The 25,349-nt window shown below is 39.0% G+C and overlaps 1 protein-coding gene across 6 annotated transcripts in view; it reads right to left on the bottom strand.

The window, feature by feature from the left end:
- The window catches only part of RANBP3 (RAN binding protein 3), a 46,615-nt gene that overhangs the window by 7,877 nt on the left and 13,389 nt on the right, over nt 1-25,349 (bottom strand). For 2 of the 6 annotated variants that reach the window (XM_026068916.1, XM_026068917.1), the window contains exons 3-14: nt 18,650-18,721; nt 17,621-17,824; nt 11,749-11,785; nt 11,575-11,661; nt 8,831-8,902; nt 7,544-7,609; nt 5,912-6,004; nt 4,603-4,706; nt 3,923-4,042; nt 3,195-3,298; nt 1,289-1,367; nt 693-795 (exon numbers count right to left, since the gene is read on the bottom strand). In XM_026068916.1, the coding sequence (XP_025924701.1) occupies nt 693-795; nt 1,289-1,367; nt 3,195-3,298; nt 3,923-4,042; nt 4,603-4,706; nt 5,912-6,004; nt 7,544-7,609; nt 8,831-8,902; nt 11,575-11,661; nt 11,749-11,785; nt 17,621-17,824; nt 18,650-18,721 (1,141 nt within the window). Of the gene's footprint in view, nt 1-692; nt 796-1,288; nt 1,368-3,194; nt 3,299-3,922; nt 4,043-4,602; nt 4,707-5,911; nt 6,005-7,543; nt 7,610-8,830; nt 8,903-11,574; nt 11,662-11,748; nt 11,786-16,933; nt 17,036-17,620; nt 17,825-18,649; nt 18,722-25,349 lie in introns of those variants that run through there. The other 4 variants (XM_026068921.1, XM_026068918.1, XM_026068920.1 and 1 more) reach the window with 3 other exon arrangements.

The following is a 25,349-nucleotide window of genomic DNA, read 5'->3' as shown; positions in this document are numbered from 1 at the left end:
GAAAATTTTGTCCCTACATACTTGCAATTTTTCTACATACAACTATGCAAGACCTTTGCTAGCACACGGACACATCCATATCTGTAGGTGTTTGAGCAGTACCGATACTGCTACCAGCTACACAGTTGCACCTACACATGTAAGGCATGATTCATTTTCTACTTTCACACTTGCTCACAAGCAGTTTGCTGGAGAAAATTCATAGCTGACAAAATTTCCAGAAAATCTTGCCATTTGAAGAATCACAGAAGTCTAGAACTCAGCAGACAGTTCCTGGTTCAAACACTACATTTGGTGCACCCACACAACACAATATACATTTTACTCAGACACTGGAAGTATAGCAGAAAAGTTAAAAAATGGGTAGCCATATTTCTTCTAAAATAGGTCCAAGTAATAAAGTACCTTCTCTGTTAATTCCTGCTACTGTCATTCTGCTTAAGACAATCCCAGTACTGTAGAACGACAATGAAAATGCCAGCATAGCCTTATGTATTTAAGGACAACAGGACCAGAGGATCCATAGCATCCAACATGCCACCTCCCCACCCCAAGCCAGTACCTTTAAGTGTTGGTTACAGGGGACAATAAAGGCAACACAGAAGTTCTTACAAAGCGGTCAGATATTGAAAAAATGCAATCATTTAAACAAGGATTAACTACCATTCCTAAAAGTATATTTTGGTGTTCACCTTTCTCTGGTGTGGCTTCCTGAGATGATGATTCAGACCCAGACTCTGTAGCAGCATTCTCCTTATTACTCTCTGTACTACCATCATTTGATTTTGGTGGACTCTTTACAAAATAAGAGGAGGTAAACAGAAGAAAGCATACATATTAATTTTTGTTTTACAGAAAAAGACTATTGAGCAATTACTGGAGGAAGCCCCTAGTGTTTATAAACCATAAAATAGGAGAATCCCACAGATGACATTCTTCYATAGTAAAAACTACACTACTGCCCTGACCATGGAGTCAAATGCARCYTGACCTAAAACTGAATTTCAACCCTGTGTTCAATGAACCAAAGCAATTTCAGCTACAGTTCAACTCAAGGCATACTTGGTTGAACTCCCAGCTCTATGGGTAGATAAGTATGAATGCACAGTATTAATGCTTCCCTTTTGCACCAGCACAACAGTACAGCAACAGCAAGCAGTGAGGCACTAGAAATTATATCTTGGGATGGTACACATTAAGCACAGAATTTCCTGAATCATACCTCAGTACTGAGGTAGCTGTCATACTGTTTGAATCCATAACGCAAACTACTGAGAAAATTACTTACTAGGACTCGTTCACTCATGTTCTGTCCAAAAACAAACTTGTTGCTGGATGCATCTGCACTGTTTGTAGAGTTCTCTAGACTGGAGGGAAAACAAAAACAAAAACCCCAACCTTTCTTTAGTCAGAAAAATATCTATTTATCCTTTACTGATAAAATTCTTAAAACATGAGCAACTGTCACTGGCTTTAAAAATCAACTGCTGGCTTCCAAAGAAACAAAAGCAAGATTTAATTCAACTTGGTAACATGAGACAACACAAGAGCATGTGTTTTTGCAGAATGAGAATTCTCTCCAAGTAAGAGCAAGTGATTTTCCTCACTGTAAATATTTTACCTAGACACATCTAATTACATGTTGAAAAACGAAGAATGTTAGGTGAGGGCTAACTGTTTAATCATATTACATACTGTTCTTAACAGTATTCTACTTGCATGGCAAACTCAAAGAGCTAGACAGTTAGTCTTAAGGCTTGCCTCTTAATACCAGCTAGGATTTATGATTTTCCTGTTTTTTTTCCCTCCCCAGAGATAAGAGGTCAGTTTTCTCTGAAAGTCAGGAAAAGAATTAAAACACTTGCAATATCAGAACTGAAGCAAAGGTAGCAGGAAGCAGTAATACCTTTTATTAGACTAGCTGTGAAACTTTTTGGGGAGGCTATGACATTGCAATCAAATCTCAGCCCTCAACACCTTCCTTAGTGAATACACAGTTCTTCTGCAATAAGCATCCTCCTCCTATGCGGATTTCAACAGATTTTATAACCAATTTAGGAAGGGCAACAGCTATGCTACCTTTCTACAGATCCCACAGTAACTAGCAAGTCATTGTTCATCCACCTTCCCTTCAGGCATACCTTTCTAAAAGTCAAGTTTGACTAACATTCAAGTCCAAGAGGAAACAGTCAATGACTGACTGAGAAAAGAAACCAACATACTTCTGAAACAGGTGGAAGATGCTGGTATGTGTCCTAACAAGATGAGCCTCTGTGCTTGCTAGGAAAGGTTAAGAAGAAGAAAAAAAAAAAAAAAAAAAAAAAAAGGAAAAAACAACCCCACCCCACACATAGAAAACCTAACTACTCATTATTCTCTTGAATGCCTGTTGACTGATCTGAGGATCAGCCCATTTTAGCCAGAAATGAAAGACACTGTCTGAACAGTTTAGTTCTGATGCTGCAGTTTAGAAAGAAATCTGAGGTATCTCATAGCGTGAGCAAAGATAACACATCTTGCAAAATCACTTTTCTTCCTCTTTGGTACATTTGCCATCCGTACACACACTGAGTAAGYGGAAGAAGTATTATCTGTAACATGCCTGGCACACAAAGAAGGATCTCAAAGTTATTATGCAAACACTGTAGTAACACCCTTCTGAAGACTGTCATGCCTAAAAGCCTTAGCAACAGTATAAAGTTTATTGAATATATGTATGGATCTCTACATAGCTTATTTGCAAATGCCAAGGTCGAAAGTGTTTCAAAGGAACAGGACAGTAAGTTAGAGGCTCTATTATTGCCATTTCTTTGTAAAGTCACAGAGAGGGATGGCTATTAAGACAAAACTGTACCGAGAAAGCCAATTCCTTAGACCTTTCACTTGTAGGCATGAGTAGGAAGAAAACTTCCTGGAGACTTTCATACTATCACCAAAAAAAGACATCCAAAGCACACTGCCAAGATGATGCTATGAATTCATTTTGTAGGGGGGGATGGAGGAGTGGGGGAAAGTGCCCATGATTAGAGAGAAATAAAAGACAAAGAAAAATCTGAAGTTTATCACCTCATTCTTCAGAAGCCTTTGTTCACACTGACCCTGTATTAGCCTTGCATCCAGTAAAGGACAGAATCACAAATAATTTTGTACATAGACTAAGGAAAGCTGTCCTATAGGTTTCTCTGTGGTCTCACCTGGAACTGATGTATTGTAGAAAATAATTTGTCGCAGAAGGCGTGTCTGATGTTGGAAGGCCAGCATTCTGCACATCAGCAGTTTCATCACTTTCATCTCCTAGCTATAAAAATAAATAAATTTATTAGTTTTAACTACCAACCATAAAATTATCAGTATTCTTTCCCAAGACAAAATTCCATCCACAAAATCTTTCTGCAATAAAACCACAGAAGTCTACGCCCCAGTATTACACTTCTTGGTCTTACACAGGAGGTACTAACAGTCTAACTCAATTACCCCATGCACAGGTTTGAATCCATGCTGCCCTATGTTTCTTCTTTTCCTGTTCTGCGAAATCTTTGTTGCAAGTGAGCATCTTAGGAATGCATTTCAACTTAATTCAGACCCAAATGGTAAGGAAAAAAAAAAAAAAACACATTTCACCACACTGAGTTTTAGATGCTGTCTATGACCATAGTAGCTGCTTTTACTTTTGAAAAGCTTCTTATACTAAACAGTAACATTCATTAAATGACTGGAAGACCAGTTTTACTAAGCCAATTGAATTGTGTTCACAGCTATTTTTGATATGTACATGGAAGCTTGAAGCCATTGTATAATGGGATTAAAACAGCTTCATAAACATATCTGTATGCAATGCATATGCCAACAAATGATCTGTTCCACTGTTTCTTATCCTAACTTAAATTCACCAACTCTCAGTAAAGATAACAAACACGTTTACCTTAACTCTGTCTCTTAAGTTTTGCCCAAATACAAATGCTTGCTGTGCATTGAGCTCTGCCTTCTCACAGCTGTCATCATCTGAAGTGTTGTTAGATTCTTTTTTCTGACATTCTCTTGCCTAAAGAAAAAAATTGAAAACTTTAGCCTAGACTTTTAAGACCAATTTCTTTAAACAAAAATTCCTCTTAATTTCTGTCTGCAGAGCTTCTTTCTAGCCAGTCACTTCCCAGCCTGTCTTGTGCCAGGTGGCTTACTTTATCCCAGGTACAGGACTTTCCATTTTTTGACCTTGAGGAGATTTCTGCTGCCCATTTTTCAAGCCTGCTCAGATCTCTCAACAACAACCCCCCCTCCCCCAAGAGGGGAAGTAGAACTGCTTATTCTTTGATATTTAGTGAGGGGAAAGTAGTTATGACATAAACCATCCTGAACTGTAGTATTGGGATTCAATAAAATTATGCTACTTTTCTTGACTTAGTAAAGGTAACATAGCATACTATTACAACAGTATGAAACCTACTACTGCTTCTAAAGTGTACTACCAGTGTGTGGATAGATAAGGGGGCCCATCGCTGATGAAACTGGACTCGCATTACAAAAACAAATGGATTCTACTGGGAGAATACTTGTTTTAAAATCTTTCATATTGAGTGTCCCTTGAATCCTGTTCAAACTCACCTTGTCTTCTGAGTCGGAACTTTTCAGTGTTGCATTACTTAGTGATTCTGATGTGGCTGCAGAATCTGGCGAGATATTTACACCATTGGTCCCACTGCTCAGGACTGCAATATGGAATGACAAGCTGACATTAATTTTGTAGACATTTAGAGTGTCCCAAAAGAAGCAAGTTTTCTATAGTAAATTGCATGCTGTTTTTTGTTTTTTTAAGTCCACAAAACATTGTAATGCAAATCAGTGTTCGCATAGTACTCTGCAAGACTGTTTGTGACATAGATGCATAGGGACAGGAATTCAGCAATTCTTAGCAGAATCAGGACTCCAAAGGCAAAAAAACAAGTCAGTAAAATCTTACTTAGTCTGCATAAGCACTTCAAGGATTTCAATAGATACAACTTCAAGCAAAAAGACATGCACAAATATAATTGCCCCACTGTGCATGTCCAGCAGGGCTCCTYTTTGGACTAAACTATCTGCTTGCATACTAAAGTCTTGCTGAAAACTATATAAAATACAAAAAACTTATACCCCAATACTTAAGCCTTAATACTTAAGCTCTGTAGAATTCAATCTGTGCACACCTAGAAATCAAGCTAGTGATGTTTGGCTCTATGCCAGATTTGACTGCAGCTGAAGTTGTTCCTGTCCGAGTTCACCTAAACTTCAAAATAATGGAAGGCAGAGGGCTGGTGGGGTTGGGCTAGGGAATAGAAGTTTAGGAGACATGGACACTGAACAGGTTTTTTCTTTAAACTTCCAATCACACCTATTTCTATTAGCTATATTAAGTTCCATAACACCACAATAAGCATACCTACACACTCAAGCTAAGAATGAAGAGCCAAGCTCAAAGTCCCAGCTTCAACAAGGTCCCCAACCCAGAGGCACCTTCTAGTGACTCAGGCATTATATCACTTTGCAGCTAGCTAAGGTCTACCACCATTGCTCAACTGATCGACAGTAGCTTATTACATCATGGTCAAAGCTGTAATTTGAGATTGCCAATCTTAAATGTCTTTGTAATCTAAAAGACCCTTAAATGTCTTTTTATTCCAAAAATCAAGCATGGACTACACTAAAGTTCAGACCCTGGCAGTTTAAGACAGCAATTCCATATAAGCACTGAAGGTTTTGTTGTGTTATTTCTTTCATAACACAGATATACTTAACATTTAAGATATTTGTTTTTCCAGTTTTTTTCCTTTCAGAAAAGAAAGGCAGCTGCTGAGTAAAAACAGACTTCTGCGCTAAACAGATTTAGCATTTTTGTTCTGTCTGCAATATTCTGGAAAGCAAATGCATTATTTACCTATCTGCGAGAAAGCTTTTGGCTGTGGTGCCTGTAATACTGCTGGACGTAGCACACTCCGCTGCTGTTCCTTTGGTTTCTGACTTGGGAGACCTGCAAGCGGAAAGTCTTTTCAAGAGCTATAAGGCTTTAAAGTCGAAAAATTCAACTTCATCTAACCTTTTCTGCGTTTCCAATAGAACATATAATGGAACACTAGACATTTGAAAAGTTGGGTTTGTTTGCCCTTTCCTCCCCCCCCCCCTCCATTACCAGGCCCCATCCTCATACCCCAAGAAAGAATTATTTCCCAAAGAGAGATGACAATTGTTTTGTTCCTAGCTTTAAAATAAAATTTTAAATATAATTTCTATCCTATCCACAAAAGCATATAAGGAAAATTTATGACAGTGACTCAGAAATAAAGGTCATAAAATGAAAGAAAAATGAACAGTATCAAAGCAACCCCATTTATTCACTGAAGTAATTCCCAGCTACACAACTCCCCCCAGCCTCATTTTCTACTTCCAGTGAAGTCAATTCCAGATAGTGGTAAATGACTTTTTCTTCCCCTCTTCATTCTTCATACAGTCAGATGTACTGACTCTTAGAACTAACTTGGCCTCTTTGATTTGATGTAGAAAGATAAGGCACTATAATTCTTTTAAATAGCTCTAATTCAGAAAGCCAATTGACCTTTAAAACAACCTAGTAAAAAATAAAAATAGAAAAAAAATCTTAAGATCAACTCTAGAAAGCTATGGAAATCCCCCAGATTTCAGATTTCTTCACTGAAAACCGGTGAACTCTGGATCTATTAAAATACTGCAATAGAAGTTACCCGTAGCAACTCTTGAATATTTTGTAACAAAAAAGCCATTCATTCAAAGTACAAGACAACAGCCAAAATATACACTGTCCTACGCCCAAATGTTCACACATCAACTTTTCATTAGAATGCAAGTCAAACTTGATAATTTGTTTTTTATAACTTATTATTTATTTGGATGAAAACTGTTCATTTGTGGGAAGAATAATGACTTCCATTAAAAAAAAACAGTTTTATTTCCTTATGGAGCTCCTATGGAGCTGTAATATTAATGTCCATCCCATGCTGGCTAGGTCTACATTAGCAAACGGAAAGCTCAACAGGAGAAAACTGTAGAGCAGAATAGGTTCAGAACCCGACATCTATGCTATATGCGGTGGCCAGGGAGAGGGGGAAGACGTGGGGCTGGACAACTGCTTCAGACTTAGCTCTAGTTTGGTGCCAGACTCGGGGCCCATTAACGGCTGGAACTTGTTCTGTGTGCTCCTGGAATGCATCTTTTGTTCCAGCTTGAGACTAAAGGAATTCATTCCAGGCGGTGCAGGACTACTTTAAGCAGTGAGCCAAAACATGCCAAGCAGAGACAACTGGGAGATTCATTACAGAAATGCATGACCGATCCAAACTAGAATTCTAATGTATCTATACACATTACACTGTGGATATGGACATAACCACTCTGGAGGATACAAGCTTTTTTCCTGCATAAACAGAAGCATTATCAATCTCCAATAACAGCAGTAGTTTGAAGAACCTCCTACATGACACAAGATGCTTGAAGTACCATAGTTCCTTTCTATTGCTGCTGAAAACATTGAGCTTACCTGCACTGGGTGCCTGACCATGGATAAGTATTGGTGGTTTCAGCCGGAATCCACTGCTCTTTTCCTCTAGAAGCAAAATCCAAAATTACAAGGACACGGATGAAACAAAGTACATACTTTCAGACAGCCATAAAATTGCTCTTGCCTTCCCCACTGTAACAACCCACAAGCTCTATAAATACCCAGTGCAAAGTCATAAGAAACTTCCGAAGAGCAGATTTTCTTCTACCAAAAATAAGTCTAAAATTCCAGTGAACATTACAGCAAATATACAACACGAAGACAGAAACACAAGTTGTTGCAAGAAAGAAATGGAAAATTGTTGTTTGTGAAAATGTTCTGTGTTTCTCTAGAAAAACAGACTTCCTTCCATGAAAGGAAAAAGGGGGAAAAAAAAGAAAAAGAAATAGCAGCTTTAAGTAGGAAAAGGTAAAATCAAAAGCACGACTGAATGTGACGGCTGCCAACAAGCACCCAACTACTAATTATCAGAAATAAGTTAAACATAATATTAATTTTCTTTAATTACATTAGCTATGCTTTTATGTTAAAACGACCATAGAAATTCCTATGGTTGTACTCACTTATTGAAGGTCAGGCTTTTAGAAAAAATATTTTATTAAAAAGCTTTCATAAATCCAGAATTATTAGAAATTATTAAAAAATGAGTTCCCTAAGAACTTGCAGATGATTTCATCATCTTACAAGGTATACTGATGTTTTCATTAAGGAGCGTAACAGCTGTACTCAGGAAGAAAAAACAACTGATGGTCTCAGCACCTTACCACATAGTTTAACTATGTTCGGTGCGCTCTTGGAGCACATTATTCAAGCATAAGATAACAATGTGCTATACAAGGATAACAGAGCAAGGGTGATTAACAAAATAAGCAGCACTGTGAACACAGGAACTAACTGCATGCAAGATTCTACAGTTCCAGTCGCATCGTTGAACTGATTTGAGATATCTAAAAAAAGCAGCATCTAAAGCAGGTATCTGAAAGTTTCCCTGAAGTTTTATCTTGCAGTTTAGAGGTGGGAATAGGGTCAGCTTGGATAGTCCTCCACCCCTACTCCCAAAGTTAGGGCTGTTGTTATTTTAATAGCACCCAGCAAGCATGAAAGCAAGCAATTAAGTGAACAACACTGCAATTGCAAGATGAGAATCACCGTTTTCATTCTCCCACTTAGAGGCTTACTTCTAAAATATCATGTAATAGTCTGTTTCGGTTTGTGACAGACTGACAGCAGTTTGCTGAGAAAAAGCAGAAAAATGAGGAAGCTCACCTGGTTCCGAGTCAGAATTGCCTGTAGAAGTTTCACAGAAGCTTGATGGCATAAAGACGTTGTTCTTTGTTACTGCAGTCAAGGAAAAAGAAAAAGCTGTGTATGTTGTTTAATCTCATTATAAACTCCCTTCCTCTGATATATTACAGCTGCAAAGAGAAAGTGATTTTTCTGGGTGTGTGTTTTTTTTTTTTCTTTCCTTCTTAAACTAAAAATAGTATTACAGYCACAAAAGCAAACAGCTTATTGCCAAAAATTTTTGTTTCTCCTAAAACAGAGAAAGGGCAAATTTCACTTCTTCAGGAGGCAAAATACACACAGGATTCCTGGTTTAATTCTATCTGAATTAGGAATTAAAGAGATGTTAGAATGTGCCATATAATTACAAAATACATATTTCAAAAGGCCTCTGCAGAGAGGCTAGAAAGCAGTGTAGCAAATGCTAAATGCTGGAAACCAACACTTGGGCTTCACAAGAGGCCTATGACTGACAGCACAGTTTGTGCTAAGAGCAAGATAACTCGTGTGCACTAGCTTCTACACCTCAACAAGCCTTGTAATGTATCCAGCCCACTTGAGCCCTTACTTAGCAGCCAGCTCAAGCGATCGCCTTTAAGCTTAAAAACCCCCACACCACTCATGTCAGGTAGGAAATGCACCCAACCATACCAACCGCAAACAACTGCTCAGACACGTCCCATTCAAAAATAAATAAATTGCGCTTCTAACGCAACTTTCCCTCAGATCTCAATTATCCTGGAAGAAATAAGAACATCAAATGGTAGAAGTGAATCTCAACTGAAGACCCATTATCACCACAGAAACTGTCCTACAAAAGGAGCAAAACCTAGAAACAGAATCAAAACTGGTAATCCAGGGGTGGAGGGTATATGTACAGAAGTATGCCAGTCCTCCCCAAGCCCAAGCAGCAGAAACTTAAAGTGGAGAAGGTAAGAAGTAGGCGAGCTCTTCCAGAGCCAGTACACACCAGACCCAGAATTGGCTGCCTACAGAAATATAGTTTTGCTGACAGAGGAGTAAGGCCATCTTACCAACAGAACTAGAACTTACAAAAAAGTTGTAAAAGTTAGCCCACCTCACAGGAGACTGTGCGGGTTGCTTCTAAGAAGTGATACAAAACAGAGTGGTCCCAAAGGAAGGATGAATCATCTGTATGAAAAGAATTCTCTGGCTCTTTAAGGGCTTGGTTTCACAAGGAATTTTGCCACAATTTTCCATGCAATATTATATACAACATAATCCCACAGAGAAAATGTAAAGAGGTCTGGAAAGGGAAAGATTTTCTGGAAGCTGCACCCATTCATCAGCAATACTCAAAAAAGCCTTTATGAAAGTTGCCATTACAATAGTTTGTCACTGCATGACAACAACGTGCATCAGAAGAGAACCCAGTGTCAAACAGGGAAGAAGTGACCATACCCAAAATACATTAGTCAAGCAGAGGCTGAGAATCAGTGGTGATTATGGGGAAACTATGAATAGAAATTACAAAAGTATTTACAGACTGTAAGTTACAGACTATAATTGAAAAGCAGAAAGTATGTAGATAAAAAAACCCCACAAACCTACTTTATTCTTTTGTGGGGACAGTGTTCTTCTTCTAAGAATGACCAGAAAGCAGGAGCAGTTCCACTGTGCCACTGAAACTGGTTTTCACTTAACAGGACTGCACCTTAAAGCCAGCTAAGTTACAGGTCAAAAAAAATCTAGATCTCGAGGGAGGGAATTCTGCCCCTGACTAACACTGGAAAAATGAAATGAGAATACTGTGCCTATAAGCAATCAGCAACTCCATTCTTAATTCCATAGTGACTTACGTATTTAAAATTAAAAGAGAGCAAAACACCTAGTTCTATACCTTTTTGGCCATGCTTCCCAAATGTGCTTCTTGCTAGAGAAATATTTTGCACTGCTCTCTCCTCTACTGTTGCTTCTAGCCTCCTTTCCCAACTGAGATGGCAGAAATGAAGGACCAAAGTCCCCAAACCCACCCCCAAACACTGACATATCTTAACTAAAATAATCCTCAGCTAAAACTAAAGATTTCCTATCATGTATGAAGAGAGAAGGTATAGATTTTAGAGGCAGTTCCTGTGGGCAAATACAGATGACACATCACCATTACAGGGTATATGAATTGCAACAATTTATCCCTGCACTTCCCAGTGATTTTGCTGTTGTCTTGACCCTATATGCCCTCAACTGGACTGACCACAGAGGTTTCACCATCTCCGCAATACATCAGGTGAGAATGTTGCTGAAATGCACTGGATTCTCTCTGCTTTGAAAGAAATGGAAAAAGAAGAGAACAACAATAAAAAAACACCCCAAACCATAAGCATGACCTAAAGCATGACTCCTGGAAGAGTTGCCTGGCAGTAGAGCACCTAGAAAAGCTAGCATTTATATAATTAGTTAAGAAGTGACCTGATCACAGCAGGGCAAGGAGTTTTCTAAATTCTTCAGTTTAACAGCATAAGATTAAAAGCTGAAACTACAAAGTTGATATATCAACTTATAAATAATTAAAAATATTAAAAAATACATCAACTCTTTTGGGCTTGACTGAATTTGCTAACACAGATCATAGAAAAAGTCAGACTACATGGTCTTTTAAGGCAAAACACAACAGACAGTAATGAGGGTGCTGGCATGATTAAAAAAAAGCAGAAAAAGGAAACCCACCTCTCCCATATACTAATATCATAATAATTAATATTCACCTGACTGGGAAGGAGGGAACTGAGTTAAAGATGAAGTTCTCTCACGCTTTACAGGTGGACAGTAGCTTCCATCCTCTCGATCAGATTCTGCAGAAAAGAGTAATTAGAGAAAATGCACAAAATCCTGGAGAGACATGCACTAGCGCTTTTTAATCTGATGATCAAATTTCTTACCATCTCCATCTTCTGGACTTGATCCATCTGCTGATCTCTGAAATCAGATGACAATGATGAAACGATAATCACATCCTGAACAATATTTCAATCTCTTTGGATACATCCAAATGCTCTAATCATCACTTCGGAGACTTTTTCTTTAGTGTCAATGATACATATTCAAGGCAAGGCAGTATTCTTATGAATTACATATAGCCAAACTGAATTTTACCTAGAGACTCTTAAATGTAAGATGAATTCAAATCATTTCAGTTACAAATAAGATACCTAAGAGTATCTAAAAATTCATATCCAAGAACTAACATCTTTATTACACACTATTCAGCAATTATTACAGTTCCCTGTATTTTGAAAACTTGAAAAATAACAATATTCAAATTTTGCTTCAGTTAAAAAAAAAAATCATAGAAGTTCTAAGTTCACCATGAACATTAGAATTATTTGGAAGTTTATTCCAAAGCAGTTTTGCTAATCAACATAACTGACATTGGTTCATTCAAAGACAGTGTTGGAGGGATGTCTTTCAAAGCACTCTATAATGTTCTTATAGGAACTAGCATTGGGTAGTTTCACTAGAGTCTTCCACAGTACCACTTAAACCCCCCAAAGTATCACAGGCTACCAACTATCATAATATTAACAAGTCTTTGAACAAGTTTCCACGTGTCTTCTGAAGGGCTGAGGTGTCTCCACTCTTACTTTCCATCAACTCCTTAGCTGACCTAAATTCTCTTGTTCCTGCAAAACAATCCCATGGTGGATTCCTTCCGGTATGGAAGGTGACAGGAGCAGCATTAGCACCCTCTTCTCATTCCCAAACCTCCCGATATAAGTGATCCCCGCACCCCATGGGTTCGTGGGCAGAGCCCACTGCAGCTCCAGAGCTTTTGCTTCCCTACTGCTGCTAGTACTTTGGTCTGGAGGATGGATAGACACACAAAGATTGGGCAACACAAGAGACTGCCTCAGGCTGCCCAGGACTGTCATCGAAAAGATATACAGTGAATACAGCAATAGCAGAAAGTGTGAAAATGTGTATTTACTACTACTTATACTTTGGATCTAGATACTACCGTGCTATCAGTATTTCACCCTATCTGAATGAAAATATACTTACAAGGGCAAGCAATTTTACCTATGCAATAAGGGTTTTTTTTGTTTGTTTTTTGAAGTTAATAGCAAAGCATAGCTACTTCACTGGCATCCTAGTCAGGTACCTTTGACACAGGGAATGAAGTGCTATTTATTGTTTTGGAATCCCCCCCCCCACATATTTATCAGCCTAATCACTATCACATGTGTTTTATGATTTATACTGTCCCTACATAGTTGGCCAAGTAATCTACATTTACAAATGATATTTTTAGGCATCTCCATTGCCAACATACACTAGTTTCCCCAAAGATAAGGCAAGTGGAAAGCCACGATGCCAATTATCAGTTTCAGCCATAAATACCCAAAGTGAGGGGAGAAAAACAACAAAACAAACACACACACACAATTTTGTATAGAAAGTGTTACAACAAATACCCCCAATTTGTTTCAACTGTTAGCAAAATTCCTAAAAGCAAAAGAAAACCATTTGATAACGAATTTGCATGAACCAAGTTACACATCCATATGTGCAAATTTGGCAGTGTTCCTTAAAAATCAACAAGAGATTCCCCCAAACGTCAAAAACTTCGAGAAACATTGCATGCTATATTCTCAATGCTTGAGTAACATACAGATATAAAACAAACAGTCAAACTTGTACAGCACAAGCTTGAGATTATCACATCTTTGTCATCTATTACTGATGCAAGCACAAATAAGTATTCCGTCACTACATTAGCGGGCAACGAGCATCAATATCCAAATCCAAGTCTGTAACCTACTAAGGACAAAACAAAGCTAAGTCTCTACTCTCAGAATTATTCCCATGCTTCCTAGTCCAAGAACTTTTGGAGATTAAAGCCATGCAGAAGCATATAGTTACAGTGGTTACTGACATTGCCAAGCTTACTCAGAGGCAGAATAATTTCTCTCAAATGTGTTTTTTCCTACATAGGCATCTAAATATCTAGATCATTTAGTATGCTGCCTCCCGTCCTTATCCATTCACAGAGCGCTCATACTGTCAATTACTGGTTGAGGAAGCTGGGGTAGAGTTAGCAATCAGTAACTCCCACCAGAAAAATCCAGCAAGAGATTTAAGTCTTTCATTGACTCAGGAATTTAGAGGCCAGGGAAGAAAAAACATCTTAATGTTTTAGGTTGACCTCCTGCACACACAGGCCAAATAACCTCTTTTCCTGTCTGAGCATTTAAGACACCCAGGTTTGATTTTCTACTTGCAAATGACTGAAGATACACAAGTTACACAAGTGCAGATTTATCAACATTGTTAAAAAAAAGCTCTCAACTTTATATTTAACTTCCAGTAAAACATCCTGCTTTTATTCGGAAACTCACTGTCAGTATTCACTCCCCGTCTTGTCCCGCTTGAGCATTCACCAGTCAAGTCTTCTCAACCTTGGATAAATCTGTTTTCATACTATAATAATCCTCTCACCAATGACCAATTCACTCAAAGATCTTGAAAAAGATATTCCTAAATCTAAATCATCTATCCCAAGCCAGCACTTGAAAATACAACCCAAACATATAATCTAGAAGATAGCCCTGTATTTTTGTTGAGTACAAAGTGACAATTATATCTTAAACTGAAGTTCCTGAAGCAGTTAATAGTCAAATACATACAACTCAAACTCCATGCACAGTTAAACTCCATTCTGCAATAGTCAAAACTGTCCCTTTTATTTTGAGAAGACGGACTTTAAAGAAAGCTGTAAATAGATGAGCTAATGAAGCTTGATTTCCCACAGATCCTACATTGATGGCTACAAAGTGGAATAACCTGCAGTGAGAGGTCAAATGCTTGGGACAGTGGGAGGATTCCTCTTCTCTAGTAGCCTGCCTCTTTCCACAAACTGTACAGGAATTGAGCTCCAAGATCTCCATACATCCGTCATCTTTGGTCAAACCTGACAATCAGTTCAAATTAGATCAGGACAAGCGGTAGGCCCAGATACAAAGTATTAGCCCAAGTTTCGTTTCCATACAAAGCCATACTAAGTAGTAAGCCTAAGTAGTAAGCGAGCGCAGCCAGAAGTCGCTTGCCAGTGTTGCTTACTGTGGAGCATCTGGAGACTAGACAAATAAACCAGGGGAACCTATGCATGACAAGCAGTTTAGGACTGCATTACTTGACCGAGTTGAAAAACAAACAAACAAAAAAACCCCAGAAGTCACAATTACTGCAATTATTTACTAGCAAACAGCAGCACAGCCTTTCAGTTATAGGCCCATCTTTGCAGGCTACTCATTAATCTGTACTTTACAGCAAGACATGTATTTTGCAAGTAGAAACAAGGTGAAAAATGTGTGTTTTTCACTGGAGAACTGAAAGCCGGGACCATCTCGCCCTACGAGAAACTATTAAGTTGACTCAATGCCTCTGCATTCCATTCTTTGAAATCAAATGCGAAAGACTTATACCAGGAAATATCAAAATAGGGTCTACAATTTACTCTTCATTTAAGAATGGAAGCCACTTCTCCTATTCCCTCCTCCCCCTATTTTTAGGAACCCAGCTACAGAAAAATTAGATTTTTCTATGGAGAGGCTCCTACAGTTTTGACATATGTTTCTAATTAACCAAATTACCTTTTAAAGGTGATCAACTGCTTTCTAAAAGAGGAAGTGAAAGTGTATTAACCACCACATACAATCGCTGCTTATTTACCCCTTACTTCCTTACAGTATTCAGAAGAATTATAAGTGATGCCCTGGATCATTAAATATATTCTGCAGTTATTACAAGAAACTAGTACAGAAAAACTTACACAAACTTCAAAGTACAGTCAGTTTTTGATTATTCGCAATGGGTGGGAATAGGAAAGGGAGAATCCAGGTAAAAACAAGTATAGACCACACAAATAGGTGAAAGCTATAACAGTACGCTATAGTGTTTACCTTTGAAATACAGAACTAAAATGCAGTAAGTACCAAGGATGATGGATCTCCGAGCATGGTACAGTAAGTTTGCAATCTGCATGCTCTGCCCACAGATGATCATGATTGAACTGCCATGGCTGTTACCGAAAAGCTGCTCCAGAACCTCACTTCTTAACCAACAGAGTCTTGCTGGCGAAGCTATAGCTTACCTGTGCTGACTTGGGTTAGGTAACTAAAAGTCAAGGCCTTATAACCAGCTCTCTAACAGGCCATATCTCTGGCCACACTTGGTTGTGCATGTTACAAACAGTACTGGGTAAACAATGAGTACTGACAGTTTTGTAAAGTCTCTTTTTCAGAATTTGGTCTTAAATTCTATCTTCTAAGAGCCAGGGAAGAGGACGTGAGGGGTCCTGATCCAGCAAACCAGTATGGGCCCTCTAAAGATTCATTAACCTTCTGTATATTTCAAGGCAAGAGACAATTTTACTCTTGTAAGAAAGTGGGATAATTCTTAGAATTGCCAGCACATATTCACAAAGGCCTATTACACACCTGAGTACTTTAATAACCCCATAACTTTTGACAAACGCAGTAAAGTTTAAGGATGTGTGGATATCTGTGCTTACAGACAAGAATTCCTGCATGCACTCCTCAGAGGCATTTTTTGTTCTTATAACCATACAATACTTAAATTTCTTTCAGACCTGGGTTAACAAGTTTAACAATTCCATCTCTTAAAGAACGGGTACGACAGTGATCACTTGCTGTGGTTTTCCTGAAGGTCTGCCTAATATGGTTTTCTTCGCCAGTTGTAGAGATACTAACAATTTTAAGTGATAGAAAACTGACATAAGAGTCAGTGATTACATTTAACAGCTGTATTTTAAGATATTAGCCCCCTAAAAACCTCAACTTTCAAAACAATTTTGAAATAGAAAAACTTCTGCAGCAGGTCATTGGGCAAAACCTGACAGTCTGGATGCCTAAAGTTGCTTAACCTATCGCCATCCGTACCTTGCCAGGACAATCCATTTGGCACTGGGTTTGCTTCACATGGCCCATTCTTGAAAAAAACTAGTGTAAGAAAAGGATTCATGCATTGCATGGAGTGGCCTTAACAGGCAAGGATCTATCAAAGCACACATGCCTAGTGTGTGTGGTCACAACGAGTGACACTCACCTGCACCAAGAAAATATGGTCCATCAAGACAGAAAGATTAAGACCACTCCTAAAATTGCTCTGAAAGACTATGTGATATCAGTCATTTCCAGAAGTATTTTCCTGTACCATCAGTGGGGGGAAAAAAAAAATTTTAATTAACAGCAGTGATAGCCTTCTCTACCTTAAGGTACTTAAATTTTTTCAAGGAAAATAACCTAACTTCAAAATTTGGCTTTAAAAATCTTTCTTGCTGCTTTTAATCTGTTAAGTACACTGCAGATTGGCATGAGCTACTGTTTATATCTAGTGAGATTACAGCATTAGCCGCTCACTTTGTTGTACTGCAGGATTATGGCTGGGGGGGGGGAATCCTCCTATCTGTTTTATGTGAATCCCTCATATACCCCAACTTTGTCACCCATTTAGAAGAGCTCTTACCCCTAGCAAACACTCAGTTTACACCCTAAGCTTTAAAATTGATACTGGTTATGCCTTCTACAATTACCCCCACTAGAAAATCCCAGACAAATTTCATTTCTACTAATTGAAACAATGGCTTAGAGGGCACTAACGCTTGAGAGCAAAGAACTAGACATATAATGAGGTATACTACCTAAAGTTAACAGCAACAGACTTCTTTTAGTCGAAGGGACTTTTTCCTTTAATCCCCTCAGCAGCAGAAGTACTTGGTAGGTTCACACTTACCCCTGCCAGTTCTTGTTGAATAGGAGCAAGCTGGGCTTCAGAAGCGGGACTCAGAGTAGCACTGACTGAGGCAACAGCGGGAGCAGGAAGCTCAAAGTCGCGCTCACCAGCTGATTCTGTGTGACCCAGACCATGGTGGGGGGGCTCAACCTCTCCCTGTTGGTCCTCGCCTGAATCCGACAAATCTTTTTGCTCTGCAGGGGACTGGGAGCAAAAAAGACAATGTCCCTTCAATGCAAGGCTGCAACATGATAGAGCAGTTGTCCTAGCGAGAGGATCTGCTAATCCCTTCTTTAATTTCTCTATTTGCACAGTATGGCAGAAGGAATTGCTCACTGCTGAGACACCAATTAAAATATGCTTAAAACAAGTAAAAGAACCTGCACACTGGATTAGCTTTCCCTCCCCATGAAAAACATCAGTTGGAACAAATGCACTTTTTCAGGTGTTAGCCAAAAATGTCAGTGCCCCTCTCAAAAGAGCATTTCTGCCAGCCATAAGTGGCCATAGGATTGCTGGGGTTTAATTCCTCCTTCTCTAAAGGCCTAACTGACAGCTTCCCCGGATTTAGACATAAGAATTAGACAGTTACTGGAAATAACTGTTGTTCTTTGCTGGTCCTGCAGACCGAGTTTGAGGGGTTTGGTTTGATTATAAAAATCTACACAGAAATCCACTGTAACAGCATTCACACAAGGCAATAGCCCTTCATATTCATGTGACAGTGAATTCTCCAAAAAGCAAAACCAACATTTTCTTTTGTAAATTAGAGTCTGCATACCCCTTTGAAAGAGGAAAGTGAGAGGACGGCTAGCGCATAAGAGTGGGATTCAGTGTTTGCTTCAAATTCCCACTCCTGCTACAGACTTTACTTTCCTTCAGATTACTTATTTTCTCAGGTTCCCACTTTTGTGGAATGAAAATTGTGCATTACCACATCCTGTACACTTTTGCAGAAGGAAAAGGTTAAAGGCTTTGAGCCTGGACAACTATACTGTGATACAGGACATTAGCACAGGAGTAACAGACTTCTATGGACCAAGGAAGTTCTCCCAGCTGCTGTCTGTGGACCATGCTTCCTGGTGACTTATGGTGAAGTATCTGGAGAATCAAGCAGTTAGATGAAGATGTCATTAAAAAAAGCACACAGCCTTGGCTTGCTCACACAGCATTTAGTAGAACAAGAGATTGAAGAGTGCTCACAGCCCAGGTGCATCCAGTAAAGAGCAAACCACAACTCTAAAATTAAACAGCAGCTTTTAAACCTTAAGGGCCCACAGTTATTCACGAATACCAGCCACTAAAGCAGCTATGACTTGGCCTGTCCTTAAGAAGAAGCAATTAAAGGACATCAATACATGTAATTTTAACACTAGGTTTTATTTCAGACAAGTTCAGTTGTTGGTTACTCAAGTTTTTAAATCTTAGAAGAAATTACTATCATCGTTAAGGACCAAAATGGTCAAAATCTTAATTTTACAGGGAGTAACTTATTTTTCAGGTGAAGTTGAGGATGCTGGGTTTTCATATTTTCAAAATAAAAGTTTTTATTTATATATACATATATTTATATACCTACACACATGTATACATACRTATCTATCTTTATCTATATAAAAGCTTTATATATATAAAAACTGTTACTGACAAACCCAAGCACTAACTTTAAAATTCCAAACAATGAGGAAGAAGAGTTAAARAAACAGTTTGTTTGGTACCAAAACTGAGCAGGAATCCTAGCACTCTGCTATTCTTACCTTTTTGCCTCAGAACCACAGCATGAAATGGCTATCTAGAACGGGCCACAGCACTTACGACATATGTTATTTGTCTAGAGAGATACTGGGTAAATGCCTCTACCTTCTGCTTGACGTTTTATACCTGTTATTCCTAGCCCCCTTTTTAAGTTAAGCCTCACTTTAAAAAACTGACAGTATCCCATACTTCACTCGTAAACAGGTTGTTTTTCTGTCATGGCAAAACAGCCATAAAGAGAGTATAAAAATTAAGTCACAAATTAACTGTATCACAGTAACTACAATGATGTGAGCAGCAACACCAAAGATCTGATTTTCTCATGGTTTATATCCCATGGGTCCTCTGGTCCTCTCACACCGCTACCCCAAGTCCTCCCCAAATCCCTCGCAACACAAGCTGCCCTCTCCCACGGCTCTTCATTCCCATCAAACCTTTTCTGGCTATTTACAGGACAAGGGGCAATAAATCTCCTGCCCGTTTCTGAGTCACTCCTGCACTGACCAGAGACAGCAGGCCAAAGCGCRAAAGAACAGCTGACCTCACGTTGAGCTTCTCCTTCTGCCAGGGAGGTAACTTGAGTCTCCCAGCTCCAGTCAGTTTTCTAATTTTCAGGAAACATTTAGAAATTTGGTATAATTTAAACCACTGCCCCTTTGTCAATAGTCATCAGAATTAGCAAGCTTTCAGAAGTTATCATGGAGAATTTATCAGAAGAGCGCAGATGAATAACCACCTCAGCTTTGCTTCATAGGAGAACACGTTAGAAGACGTCCCTCCACCCCCCGAAAATAGAAGCTACTGAAAAGGTGACTGCAGTAGGACTGAGCGGATCACTGAGACAGAGTCCAATCACCATACTAATGAAGGAGACGACCCTGCCTTTTCTCAYGCAGCCTTGAAAAATGGGGCGGAGGGGAGTGAGAAACCTTGAAGACGGCAATGGGGAAAATGCCGAAAGCTATAGCCACTACCAGCAAACGGGGCTGGGGCACCAGTCCTCAATGACCAGAATGACTCTCGCATGAAGCTCTTTGCATGCAGTAACATTTAGGCATGGGACAGATCCAAATATGTAATTTATCTTCCTTCAGAGCCATAATTAAAAGCTCGCCACTATCATCTCACCTATAAAAAGCAGTACACTGACCAAGAGTAGGCAGGCAACAAGTCAGAAATAAAGCATTCTTTCCTATATTCTACCATCATCCTCCACAGGTTGGGGTGGGAGGGAATACAGCTGCAAGCTACTTAATAGCCAACAGCTTGTTTTAAAGTTTAAAAATATTTTTTAAATCTGGGTAGAGYATCTCACTTCTGTGGAACTCGTGACGACTGCTTTTGAGATGCTCCTAACRTTGTCAGGATCAACAGTCACAGAAAGAAGAACACAGCTCACATTTGCAGAGCAGAGGACAACACCTTAAAAACATTTTCGGACAAATAGTTTCCAGGAAACAAAAATGTAAATTAACAGTAGCTCCCAGTGTGATATACCAGTACTGAGTAAATACAGTGTTTAAAAGCTCAGGCAATAAATACTAGAAGAAAGCTGTCCTCAGTGTTCATGAGCCCATTACTGGCTCCATTTCTTTCAGATACTACACCTATTTTTAAATGTAAAATGCAGGAAAGTTTTGAGAATAAGCTGATCTCGGGAACACATGTTAAAAGTTAACTTCATGTAGCAACTTCAAGTAACCTGTGACCGGAAACTGTCTTGCAATGGCTATCTGGAAGAAGTTAAAAATAGTTCCAGAGCAATAAGCCAAGTTTTTTTTTTAAAGTGAGAAAAATGAATCATAGAGAAAAGTTGTTTTTAATCACTTGAAATCTTTAATTCAAGAAGTGCTCCGAAAAGCGTGGTCTACTTCATGCATAAGTTATTGGGACAGATAATGAAATAAGAGTCATATTCTATGCTTTATATAGCAAAGCTAGGACTTTATGTTGCTTTCTGATCTTAAAAGCTACATCTTCRTAAACTGATGCAACTTTCCAGAATTACTGTCAGTAGCAAGAATTCTGCTTGTCAGAAAAATGAATACCAGTACATAAAGAAACAAATGAGATTTCTGATTAAGTTCGGACATCATCAGTCAAATATTTGCCAGAACTTTATCCATTTCACTCAGTAATGCAGAAAACTGAATGAATAGGGTAAAAATTGTTGTTGTAAGGATCCAAGGAGGCAGCAAAACAATGAAAATGAAGATCTTCTCACCCAACAAGTGTTGAAACTGAGGGGACAGCAGTAGGTGAAAGAAACAAGTCCTAAATGGAAAGTCTGGAAAGGACTGAAAATGTGGACCCTAAAACACGACCCAACAGTCACAGCACTCTCGAGGAGAAACCAGGCAAGCCTGAACAAGATAGCATAAACAACCAGCAGGACTACAGTTCAGAAACTAACACACAATGGATAACAAAAGACTTTAAAATGCAAGACCATCTATCAAGAAGTATATACAGCCAGACTACATTGACAAATATATACGCTAACAGATATTTGGTCTGTTATTTGCACCAAACTCCTCAGAGCATCCAGAATAACTGCAAAAAAACCCACAGAGCAAAAATCCATTCCTCCCCCCACCCCATAAAGAGAAGGTAACTGCCTAATGAAAGGAAAAGACTCAGGCTTAACTGTGGACTAGTCATGGGCAGCCAAGTTTACATCCACCGTTGAGAGCTCTAGTGGAAAGAGCTGGAACAGGCAGGCTAATCCTGTGTATTTCACTGTAAAAGAAAACAACTAGAATCTCCTTAACAAAAGGAAAAAATCAAGAGACACCATGCTGAACCACCATATATTTTCTTGGCATAAACACAAACTGTATGCTCTGATGTTTTAGTAAACCGCATACAAACTTAGCTTGAGTAACCAATTTAAAAGTTAGTTTCCAGGATAGTATGTATTTCATCCTGCAACATGCTGAGTATTTCCCAACTCCTAAGGGAATCATGGATGTGTCATGGGAATCATGGACACCTTATGAGAACAAGCTTAAGTAGAGATTTCTAGAAAAATAACGTTCTCTAACTAAATAGTAGACAATGTTAGCTCCAGAAAAGTCAGTTAAGAGCATTAAACAGTATCAACCCAGTCCTAATACTAAGAGGGCTTACAGATGCTGGAAAAAATAAATAAATGAAAATCTGCTCAGGATGTCCCGTTTCATGCAGAAGAGCATTAGACAAACATCTAAACAATCATCACAGACAGCTAGAACTTAATTTGAACACACAGTGCAACATCTTTTCCCCACTCTCAGCTTAGTATCAGATAGCTGTGCTGGGACTGAAGAGAAGACCCTTCATAAACACCTTGCTTACGGCTCCAGAGGAAAGCCAACTTGACTAGACAGACATCTTGCTAAAGGAATATTGTAATTTAGATGGACAAGTTACATATTTTAGAAGTGTGGCACATGCCAACTATTTCAAAGTTACTTTTCTACTGTCCTTTCTTAAAAATTTTCCTCTAGAAAAACTCCTCTTAACTTTTTTTTTTTTCTCTGTGTTAGTTTTGATACGGATCATCTTTTTTGGCAGGCAATTCACTTAACTAGATGCCTTCTATGGAAACAATAGCGGAGCCAACTGTTAACTGTACCACTTGCAACAGCTATTAATCTTTCCAAAAATCACAGCGAAAGGTCTCAAACATTATGTAACCTAAGGATCACCTTTTCTCGATTTAGCTGAGACACTCAACTGTCCTAAATAGTAGTCTTTGATACATACAAGCATATATCAAGTGGCTATAACATTTGCCTGACAGCATCATATTTTTACTGTATTGTTATCATAGCAACTCCACAAAACAGCTAGTGGCACAAGTAACAAGCAGGCTTTGGTCCTTTGTTTATTATAAAGGCAGGAAACACAGCACTGATACTTCTCTCACTCATTTTCTCAAATACACACACTCCCCCCCACCACATAAGCTAAAATTATTAAATCCCCTTAAGAAAACTGTACATCTCCACACCTTTGCACAGTTTAACATAAACACTTAGGTTTGTTGTATCTAATCATTGCATCTCATTACACCTAATCTAGATGTATTACACTTTGGAAATCAGCTATCAAGTCACAGATACCACCGATAGACTTTCATAATCTGCTTCAAGAAATGAACCTTGTTCCCCAGCCAAGCTACAGCTATTCCACATCCACACTGATCATGACTAGCCCCTTCTCAGGCAGCATGACTGCATCAACACTACATAGCATTTAGATCAATCCGTAACTCATCTCTACCCCTCCCTGTGCCTTCAAGCTGCTCAGTTCCTCCACAGGCCTCTATGCCCACCATCCATAAGCCCTATGCTTGCCATCTCTTCAGGCAGGCTTTCAAGCTGTGCCTCAACAGAGGCTGTCCTGAGCAGCGCTACCTGCTCAGCATCGAGAGATACCTACAGCATCCTCATAGGCAGCTAGGGAGACTTAAATCACAAATCCCTCTCCCTGGAATCCTGGATCCTCTCCACCAGCCCACAGAGACATGAAACCTTCAGTTCATTAAGGTTCTTTATAAATATTCCCTTGTAACATGCTGGATTTGGAGCTGGTCTGTCCCACAGACCAACACGTTAGCTTGTATAGCATAACGCTGTGTGCAGAACATACAACATGAAGAAACATCAGAGCACAAGTCCCGCTAGGTTAGTGCTGAAGGAGTAGGCCAGCAAAGGAAGCAAACAGTAACATGTTCCGTTTGTGTTGTAGATGGTTATGATCGTTATTCCAATCTAACTGTGGGAGTACTGCCAGGTTAAGGGATACCGGGGGAAGAAAGTTCACCACGGTGTGAAGAGGGGATCCCTGGAGATCATCTGGTCCAATCTCCCTGCTCAAGCAGGGTCAGCTAGAGCAGGTTGCCAGGACCAATCTCCAAGGATAGAGACTTCACAATCTCTCTGGGCAACCTACTCCACACCTAAATAGTACTGGAGCAATTAGGCAGCTATACCAACTACCCTTTGGGGGAGAAGGGGAAACAAAGGTGAAAAAACTTCTGTTAGTCCTATAGTTTCAGCTGAAACAAGGGTAACTTTGAAATTATTTTAAGTGTTAACAGCTTTTACTCACTATTGACAAGGCATAATTAAACACTGCAATTTCTTGAGATTCTTCACAATTTATCTTACTAAAATTTTAACAACATAAGAACCTGGAAGGTTTCCTGTTTGAACAAAAAAAGACATAACAAAAACTACATCTTAGCACTCATCTAAAACATTTACATGTCTCTTTCAAAGTCTAAAGGAATGCAACCTATATTGCATTCAGTCTATACGGGCATGGTTTCCATTATACCTGATTCAATATAATAGCAGGTTCCCATATAGAGAAGGTCCTGCTCCCCCTTTCAACACTTACTTCTCTCACAAGTTCTGCTCCTCATGCTGGCACAGGTGAGTTGGATCAGCCTCCTGATTCAAAGCCAGCTTACTCACATAAGACTTTCCATCAGATTAGTGCATAGCTCTAACTTACCTCAACACTGTAATTGCTAGCTTAGATCCAAAGGGAAGGGACAGRAACAAATGGCAGGAGGTGGAGGGATGGGTAAGGGAACAGGATTACCACTTTCAAAGGTAATTATGCACTTCAGAGCTTAATAAACAAAGATATGATAAGATATATTTAAATATACTGAGGTGAAAAGCAATAATCTAGACCATGTTTTTCATTTGCTTTGTCTTGATTCCACTACCAGAGGAAAGAATTTAATATTCTCTTATGCAACTGCAATTGTCAGCACTTCTTTGCCACCTGATCCTTTCAAGATACAGCTTTGAAAGCACCCATGGTTTGTCCCAGATTTGATCTATCCTCTGTCTGAAAAGCTACCCATTTCACACCACGATCACACCTCTTCCCACCTTTCTCCCTCCACCCTCTATAAAATTAAAAATATAATTAAAAATATTAATGCTCTATTATCCATCTTCAACTTCCAAAC

The sequence above is a fragment of the Apteryx rowi genome, unplaced genomic scaffold, assembly GCF_003343035.1.
Source record: "Apteryx rowi isolate R43461 unplaced genomic scaffold, aptRow1 scaffold_283, whole genome shotgun sequence".
Lineage (NCBI taxonomy): Eukaryota > Metazoa > Chordata > Aves > Apterygiformes > Apterygidae > Apteryx > Apteryx rowi.
This window is presented reverse-complemented; position numbering and strand designations above follow the sequence as displayed.